Source organism: Grammomys surdaster, unplaced genomic scaffold (genome assembly GCF_004785775.1).
Source record: "Grammomys surdaster isolate TR1022 unplaced genomic scaffold, NIH_TR_1.0 125977, whole genome shotgun sequence".
NCBI classification, from domain to species: Eukaryota; Metazoa; Chordata; class Mammalia; order Rodentia; family Muridae; genus Grammomys; species Grammomys surdaster.
In genome coordinates, this window is record NW_021620793.1 from 3,912,210 (window position 1) to 3,921,052 (window position 8,843).

The 8,843-nt window shown below is 47.1% G+C and overlaps 1 protein-coding gene across 2 annotated transcripts in view; it reads right to left on the reverse strand.

Moving 5' to 3' along the window:
• Positions 1-8,379, reverse strand: part of Pdpn (podoplanin) — a 31,254-nt gene extending 22,875 nt beyond the window's left edge. For both annotated transcript variants that reach the window (XM_028754040.1, XM_028754041.1), the window contains exon 1: positions 8,113-8,379. In XM_028754040.1, coding sequence (XP_028609873.1) covers positions 8,113-8,179 — 67 coding nt within the window. In that variant the 5' untranslated portion in view covers positions 8,180-8,379. The remainder of the gene's footprint in view (positions 1-8,112) is intronic.
• Between the last annotated feature and the right edge of the window lie 464 nt (positions 8,380-8,843).

The following is an 8,843-nucleotide window of genomic DNA, read 5'->3' on the forward strand; positions in this document are numbered from 1 at the left end:
TTAAAGAGTTGTGCTCTAATGAACACTACAACATAAAATAACAAGATGACCCAATTCATAGGGGGGAAGAATGTCATTAGCTAGCCAATAATAGTCCAGTAATAGTCCAGTATTTTATTCTCTCTCTCTCTCTGTCTCTCTCTCTGTCTCTCTCTCTGTCTCTGTCTCTGTCTCTCTCTCTCTCTCTCCCACATTGTTATTGTTGTATTTTTGAGACTAGGTCTTACTATGTTGTCCTGGCTGACTTGAAACTCACTATGTAGACCAGACCAGGCTGACTTTGAACTCAGAGAAGCTTGCCCTTTTCCTCCCAAGTGCTTGTCCAATATCTAAAATTGTTAAAGTAGAATTTTAACCAACAATTAAAAAAATCCCATGTTTAAAAAAAATTACTCCCTTTATTGAAGTGAAATTCACAGGAACATCTTAATATTCAAAACTTTTTTGAAAGAATTATTTGTTTATTTTATGTATATTAATACACTGAAGGTGTCTTCAGACACACCAGAAGAGGGCATCAGATCCCATTACAGATGGTTGTGAGCCACCATGTGGTTGCTGGGAATTGAACTCAGGACCTCTGGAAGAGCAGTCAGTGCTCTTAACCACTGAGCCATCTCTCCAGCCTCAGCATTCACAAATTTTAAGGTGCATATATGTACAATGTGCAAATAGTTTATCTATTCATAATCACTTGACATAAGTCTTAAAAATGACTCCAGCCCCAGGTCCCTCTTCTTTTCATATGTGTGTATATTAGATAATAATTTTAATTTATTACTTGACAAAAAAAGCAAAAAAATACCTGAAGACATCTCAATTTAAAACAGCCAAGGATTTGAACAATTCCAAGATATTCAGCCTGAGATATTCAATGTTCAAGTTTAGTGGTCGTTAGGGAAAGGAAAGATAAGTCAGATCTATTCGAGATACTCCCTACTCATCAGAAAGGTAACAGAGAAAAGGTCTAGACATTTGTTTTTAAATTCAAGAACAATTCAGGCTGGGGACCTATCTCAGTTGATAGTGTGCTTGCTTAGCATGTACAAAACCCCAGATTCCATGCCTAGCACCTCATAAACTGGCCACAGTGGCATACACCTACAATCCAGCACTCAGGAGATGAAGGCAGGAAAATCAGGGGTCTAAGGTCATCAGTTAGCTACAAAGTGAATTTGAGGCCAGCCTGAATGTATAAGACCTTGTTTCAAAAAACAAAAGTAAACAAACAACAACAAAAACAAGGTGTGGGGGACCAGAGAGATGGCTTAGCAATTAAGAATACTTGCTATTCTTTTCCAAAGGGACCAGGTTTGCTTCTTAGCCCCCCTGTCAAGTGACTCACAACCTCCTGTAACTCCAGTTCCGGGTGTCTGATGTACTTTTCTGGTACACACACACACACACACACACACACACACACATTAAAATGAGGGAAAGTGGAAATAATGTGAACACAGTACTCATGAATGAAATTCTTTTTTTAAAAATAAAGAATAAAATTTGGGAAGTAACTCTTTAAAACAACAACAAACATAGGGTACAGTACAATGTTTCAATACTTCCTACTGTATGTAACAATCAGCCCGGGCTGACTGCCAGCTTCCATCACCTCAAACCCATATCACTTGTGTCAGAAACACTCCACGTCCTCTCCACTGGCTGGATCAACACACACACTTGTGTGCTGTCGATCATAGCTATCCAGCTGATCTACCAGTACACTAGAACCCGTGCCTATGAGTTACATGCCTGTACCTCTCAACCATCCTCTTTCCCCCTCTGTCTTGGTTACTTTTCTATCTCTGTGACAAAACACCATGACCAAGGCGACTTGTAAAAGAAAGCAGTTCATTTAGGGGCTCACAACTTCAGAGGCTTAGAATCCATTGCTATCATTGCAGGGAGCATGGCAGCGGGTAGCCAGCCATGGCGCTGGGGTAGTGGCTGAAAACACTTAGATAAGTGGCTAGGGATATGTGCCCAGAATGTGTGCTCTTGTTACACTACAATGCTTGAGTTCAAGGCCATTGTTGCCTGTTGACTGGTTTTGTCTGAATGTAACTGGGCCTCTTAACTCTTCTATTAGTTGTAAATAGTTCCTACCTTTTAGTTGTGCTGTGAGGACTGAATTAAGACAGGGCTTGTGAATGGCTGACACACTCTAGCTCAGCCAATGGTAAAGTTACACCGTAACTGTTGCTGTTAGCCCCTCCTATTTGGAATCTAGGGTGTGGCTTTACAGCTTCACATTCAATCTTATTTTGGAGTGATAGGCTCAGGCCAGGCTGTTTTCCATAAGTTGATCTCACATGATGCTAGGAACCAAGGGGTACTAAGAGTGGAACAGGGAGTCTGGGGAGATGGTTCAGCCAGTAAAGTACTTGCCTTGCAAGCATGGTACCTTAGTACTTTTCTATTGTTGTGAAGTCACCACCACCAGAGCAACAATCTATAGAAGAAAGAGTTTATTTGGGGCTTACAGTTCAGAGACCCATGACCATCCATCATGGTGGGAAGCATGGCAGCAGGCAAGCAGACAGCAATGGAGCAATAGCTGAGAGCTTGTATCTAATCCTCAAGTAGGAGGAGAGAGATAGTCAGACAGACAGACAGACAGACAGACAGACAGATCGACACACACACACACAGAATGGTGTGGCTTTTGAAACCTCAAAGTCCACCCACCCCTCTGACAACATGCCTCCCAATTCTTCCCAAACAGTTCCACCCACTGTGGGCCAAGCATTCAAATAAATGGTCATTCTCATTCAAATCACCACAGATGGAAACCTGTTGGGTCCCCAGAACTATGTAAAAAAAGACTGGGTGTGATGGTGTGTGGTTCCCAGAACTATGTAAAAAAAGACTGGGTGTGATGGTGTGTGCTTTTTTGTGCTAAGGAGGAGGAAGGAACAAGGTGGCCTTGTAGGGCTTGCTGGCCCCTCAGCCTAGGTGAACCCAACAAGGTCCAGACCTGTGAGAGAGGAGAGCCTGTCTCAAAGAAAGCAGGTAGAGAGTTGGAGACACAGCTCAGTGATTGATAGCTTGTACTACTCTTCCAAAGCAGCCCTGGTTCTCAGCAGACCCTTTGTGCTGCTCAGGATTCTCAGTAACTTCATTTCCTGAGGGGTTGGTCTCTTCTGTCTTCTGTGGGCACCTGCTCTCATGTGCACATACCCTGACAGACAGGTATGAACACACATAATTTAAAAAAAAAATCTTAAAAGAAAAACCAAGTCTGACAAGATAGAGATTTTCCTCTGCCCCCCACCCCCACCCAAAATGAGACACACTTTTCTCCACTTTAGGTACATATTTGTTCCCCGTGACAGGCTTTTCATAATTAAAAAGGGTTCCAGAGATCTTTGGTCTTCTGAAGAACAAAAGCGTTGGATGGAATGTGTGTTTCCAGATGGAGGGATTAAAGATCTCTAGTTCTCAGGGACCCACCCTAACTGAGGTCAGAATCCCCAAGGCTGCCAAGATAGGGCTTCCCGGTAGGAGCTCAAGGCAGGATAACACCATGCTCCAATGCCTGAACCCACAGCAAGAGCTCAGTAAATATTTGTCAAATAAGCAAATTCCTTGGGCGGGGCAGCTTTCATGTCAACAAACGCTGTTACTTGTCTCTCTGTCCTTTGCTAGAGATACCAGGCAAGCTAAGTCCTTTCTCCCTTGGGTGGGCACTCCTCTGGCTCACGGCTTTGCTTGTTTGCTCTTTTATTCCCCTTATGGACTCTGGGAAATACCCTGCTGGCAGCATGCTCCTTCTCTGGCCTCCTTGGCATTCCCCCGCACCCTGCCAACCTAACAGGGGCTGGCAGTGTGGCACAGGTTGATCTGCCCCTACCTCTCCAGGCACTTCTGCAAGTTTTGACCCTCCCCCCCATTAGAAGCTACAAGCTCATCTTCCAGAGAGGTTTTTGTTTTTGAAACTACATCCACTTTGCCTTGCCTCAACCATGATTGTCTTCTGTTTCTCTACCTCAGTGATCAGCTGCCCAAGGTCAAAAGCCTCCCTCTGAACTTAGCCTGACTCATCCCCAAATACAGACTTGTTCTCCCGGGCGAAGACTCTGCACCAGACACAGATGCAGACATACCCCTCTCCCTTTTTCCCTTTCTCCCTCTCTGTGTGCGTGCTCACACACCTGTGTGGGTGCGTGCGCGTGTGTGTCTGTGTGTGTTCAAATGATAACCTTAGATATTATTCCCCAGGCACTCGTGGCTGCCCCCAGGGTATCTCAATGGCTGAGGGCTTGCTGATTGGGCTAGACAGGCTGGTCAGGCTGGGTCAGAGAGTCTCGGGGATATGGCATTCCTAGCACTGGGATTACAAAAACCCTTGCTACAGTAGGCCAGCGTTTGGTTCCCATGGTGGCACAGATGTCTCTCCAACCCTGGTCTACTCTTTCTGTTGATGTTCAAGAGTTTCCCATCACCTGGCTGGCCATGAGCCGTCTGGGATGATGGACAGCCAGGCACTGTGGTTAGACATGTGGGAGGAAACAGCCACCTCCATTTCCTGCCCTGCATGAACCTGATGGAATGTCAGCTGTTTCCCAACCTGGCTCTATCCTACACTAGACCTTGAATAAAAAGCCTAATCATTTTCCTTTCCCAGAACAAAGATGGCTGTCAGTGAAATGTCGTCCACACAAACATGAGCATTTGAGCTCCAGCCCCCAAACTCATATCTGAAGCAGGGCACAGTGGTGCACATCTGTTACCTCAACACTGGGGAGGCAGAGGCAACCAGATCCCTAAGAGCAACTGCCCAGTCTAAGCCTGGTGATTGGTGAGCTCCAGCTTCAGTGAGAGTCTCAAAAAAATATGGCGCATAGTAATTGAGAAATATACACTTCACACACACACACACACACACACACACACCAAGCACTCTGTTGAGAAAGTACTTAAAATCGTAGTCAAGGGGAGCTTTATCTGTCCTACAAGTACAAGCAACCTCTTATCTCAACCTCCCCCAAATCACTGGACCCTCTTCTTCTAACAAGACCACACAGGCTTCTTTCCTGAGAGATTTCAGGATATCAGAGCTTCCTTGGGAGAAGGGTTGGGCTGGGGTGGGGGGGTCTTCTGCAGGATTCCTGGTCAAAGTGGTATTTGAGTTTGCTTCCTCCTTGGCCTCCCCCAAAAGACTTCCACAAGCTGTAACCTGGAATGCCTGCTTTCAGAAGCCAGAAATATGACAAAAATTCAGATAAGCCAGTGCAATCCAGAGCACAGGTTCATTCTTGGTTGGCAAGGGTGTCTGGAGCATACTCTCGGCTGGGTGCTTTCCTGCATCCAACAGCCTGCCTGCCGCACCCTCTTGGGAGAGGTTCACTGCCTGCGTGCAGGACGAACTAAGGTAATCTATTTTAATGCTCCATGCCAAATCATTCTAGTACAGGGGGAGTGTGTAACTCAAAGATCTTAAGTCTTAGAGAATTTTTTTTTAATTCATGTGTAATGGTCTGAAAGTAAAGTCCACCTTCAGTATCAAGTTCAGTCTTTTTTTTTTTTTTCAGTTCAATCGTAGTAAAAGCTTGACTTTGTTTCTGAATCACAGTCCCAGCAGCTTCTTAGATAATAGTGTATAATTTACGGAGTGGTTGGGGATTAAATGAGGTAAACTGTGACATTCCTAGAATGTGGTGGGGGATGGGAACCCTAGGAGGTGGTGTCCCGCCCACTCCTCCAGGGTCATTCTCCCATCATGCCAAAAAAGACTCGGTCTTTCCATGTACCAACACAGAGTCAATGGTGGGCTGAGTTTTGTCTTGTTGGTCATGGCTACCCCTCAGCCTTCTGCCGCTGCACACACATCTTTAAATGTGTTTCCCTCTTCTGAACTCGGTTTGGGCTCATATGCCCCAGCTTCCCCCACAGAACCTCTAACAGAACCAGCTTTATTCAAGGCCTCCTCAGCAACATAAGCCCTCAGGCACTTGTGAGGATTCCAGGGCCCCCGAAACTGGCAAGAACTTCAGGGAAATCACAGGATGATTCCTTTGCCACATGATTAATCCTGCTCAAACTGGTCCCGGAAGAGCACACATGTGTTAGGGACAAGCAGCGGCTCGTAGAATCGTATAAAAAGTAATTGCTAACGGGCGAGTCCTAGGGTACCGACTTTGGATGAAAGTTCAGAGTGAGGGTGGGGTCTGGCAATTGGGGAAGATGCCAGATGTGAGGACGACAGGCCTCCTTAGAATCCACTAACACCTTGGAGACTACAAAGGGGGTTGGATTATAATACCAAATCAGCATGGCCCATGACTCTAATAGAAGAATTAGCACACCACAATCACCCCTGGTCTGGCTCTCCAGTAATGGCTTAACTCAAATAGAGTGACTCATCCATATTCATTACTCTCAGACAAAAACCCTGCAGGCTCAATCTTGCTGCAGAACAGCCTGCATCCAACTGGCCACACGGCCATCCCTCTGGACACCCCTTTACCAAGTCTCTTTCTTCAGCTGCACAGTTTCTAGTATAACTGAGTGATGCCGTTTTCTAGACAAGACCAAAACACAAGCTACATTTTAGGAGTACTTTGGGAGCTGGCTTAAGACAGTTGCAGCCTACCCTTGCCATTGGTGGATGTTAGCCAGTCTCTGCATTTCCTAGGATGTGGTTTGGGGTGGGTGCCTCCCCTCACTTTGAGCTGGCTGGTGAGTGAAAAGTCATGTTCTTAACACACACTGTCTCACCACGACGGAAATGGAACCGAAATACAGAACTGTATATATATCCTAGGGCAAGGAGAAGTTTCAAAGATAGGACTGCCAGGAATAGTACTGAACACCCTAAAGAACAGCTTCGTCCCTTTGAAGCAGACAACCCCACCCAGTGCACTCTATATAATTTCCCTAACACTAGGTAGGTGTTGTCTGTGGAGAATTATAGAAGCCTAGGCTAGGCCCACTCACACAGACCACTCCTTCACCGGGAAGGACAAGTCCTCCATCTCTGAAGACCACTAGCCTTCAATCGGTATTTAGTGAGCATCAGCTACTGTCAGAGGATGTTTTGGCCCCCGGGATCAAGGTTTAGAGCTTAGATTCTACCAGGGAAAGACACAAAAGGCACAAACACCAAGGCAAGAAATCAAATAATGGGAAACGGTCCCAGATCCCAGCCATACATAACACCAGACAGTGGACCGTAAGACAGAAGAGGAGGACCTGGTGGTGGTCCCATCAATCTGGTTATTTCTAGTCAGGGTCTTAGAGCTTGGGCTGGTTTCAAACTCCTTTATGCCCCAGGATAACCTTGAAACCTTTCATCCTCCTGCCTCCACCTCCCCAGTGCTGACACCACCCAGTTGTGCACCACTTCACTGGTTTTTGTACCTTACTGGGGAAGGAACATGAGAGTGTCTCGGATGCAAAGGCAGGACTCTGCCAACTAGCTACATTCTCAGACTCGGTCTTTTATTAACAGTAGTTCAGCCACTGAGTCCTTGGCCAAGCTCAATCCATGGCCTCAAACACACTTGCACGTCAGTGCTCACAACAACCCTTCAGGTTAGGAGATACAGTTCTGTGGCGTTGTTCTAGCAGGCTGGATGCCCTGGGTTCCATCCCTATCTAGTGCAGGGGTGTGGGGAGGAAGAAAGAAAGAGGCAGAGACAAGGATGCTAGAAAGATAGCAGCCTGCGGTTCAAGCTGTTCCACCGCCCCTTCCAAATACCATCCTAATTAGCGAAGCCTCTTCAGGTCTGTACCCAGCCAGGGGTGTGACCCCGAGTTCCAACCTATGTCCTCCTGTCTGTTTCTCTTTTTCAGAGACCATTCCTCTAAACGCACTGCTTTTTGGGTCAGTCCAGTCGCCCTTGGCGTCACCCTCCCATCCCGTACCATTAGCCCCCACCCCCTCGGGACCGGTGGTGGTGGTGGTGGTAAGGGCCATTCTGTACCCCTATCACCTGTGGATCCCGGCTCCTATCGCCACACCCACTGGGCTGTACCTGAGGACTTAGCTCCATCTAAGCTGCCCCACCGTTTTCCTCGGCACTCTCAGATCCCAGGCCCAAGCATCCCCCGCCTCCTCCCTCCATCTCCAACAGCAAGTGCCCGTTGCCAATCACGCATGGCGCTTACCTCCCTGCGCAGAGACCCAGAACCAAACGCTCCCCAAAACCCAGAACAACACTGGCGCCGTCCACATCTTGATCTCGTTGGAGTCTCAGCAGCTAGTGGGTTTTGTGGGTTGTGAAAAGTTGAAGAAGAAAAACTTCGAAGCTACAGGCCCAGCCGGGAAGAGCTCGGGAGGAGGCTGGAAGGCGGTGAGCAAAAGTCCCGACGACAGGGAGCTCCCGGGCTTTCTCGACTCACAGAGACCGCAAACACAGCAAACTTGGCAGCTGGCAACTTCTCCGCACAGTCGGCATTTATGTCTCCCGTCCCGGGGCGGGAGCGGGTGGGCGTCAGGTGGTCCCGGAGATCTAGGACCGCCCCCGAACTCTGTTTGGCCAGCATCACAAGATGACCTCAGGCCAGGTTTAAAGTTACAGGGCCTCAGCCACTGGGGCCCAGCCCAGGCCAAAAATCACATCAAAACGCCCTTAAGACTGCGCCCCCCCCCCTCACCCGGGGGGGGGGGCATATGCAAGAAACAGTTCTGCTTTACAATTTTTATTTATCTTTCTACTATATTTACTATTCTGTTTTGAAGGGCAAAGCACACAACTTAGGTTTCCTTGTTAGTGGGCAGAAGGGAGACTCACACAGTAGCATGTGCGGCTGGTTTTAGGGTTTTAAAACAACGCACCAGATTTTCTTTTCCTTTCTTTCTTTCTTTCTTTCTTTCTTTCTTTCTTTCTTTCTTTCTT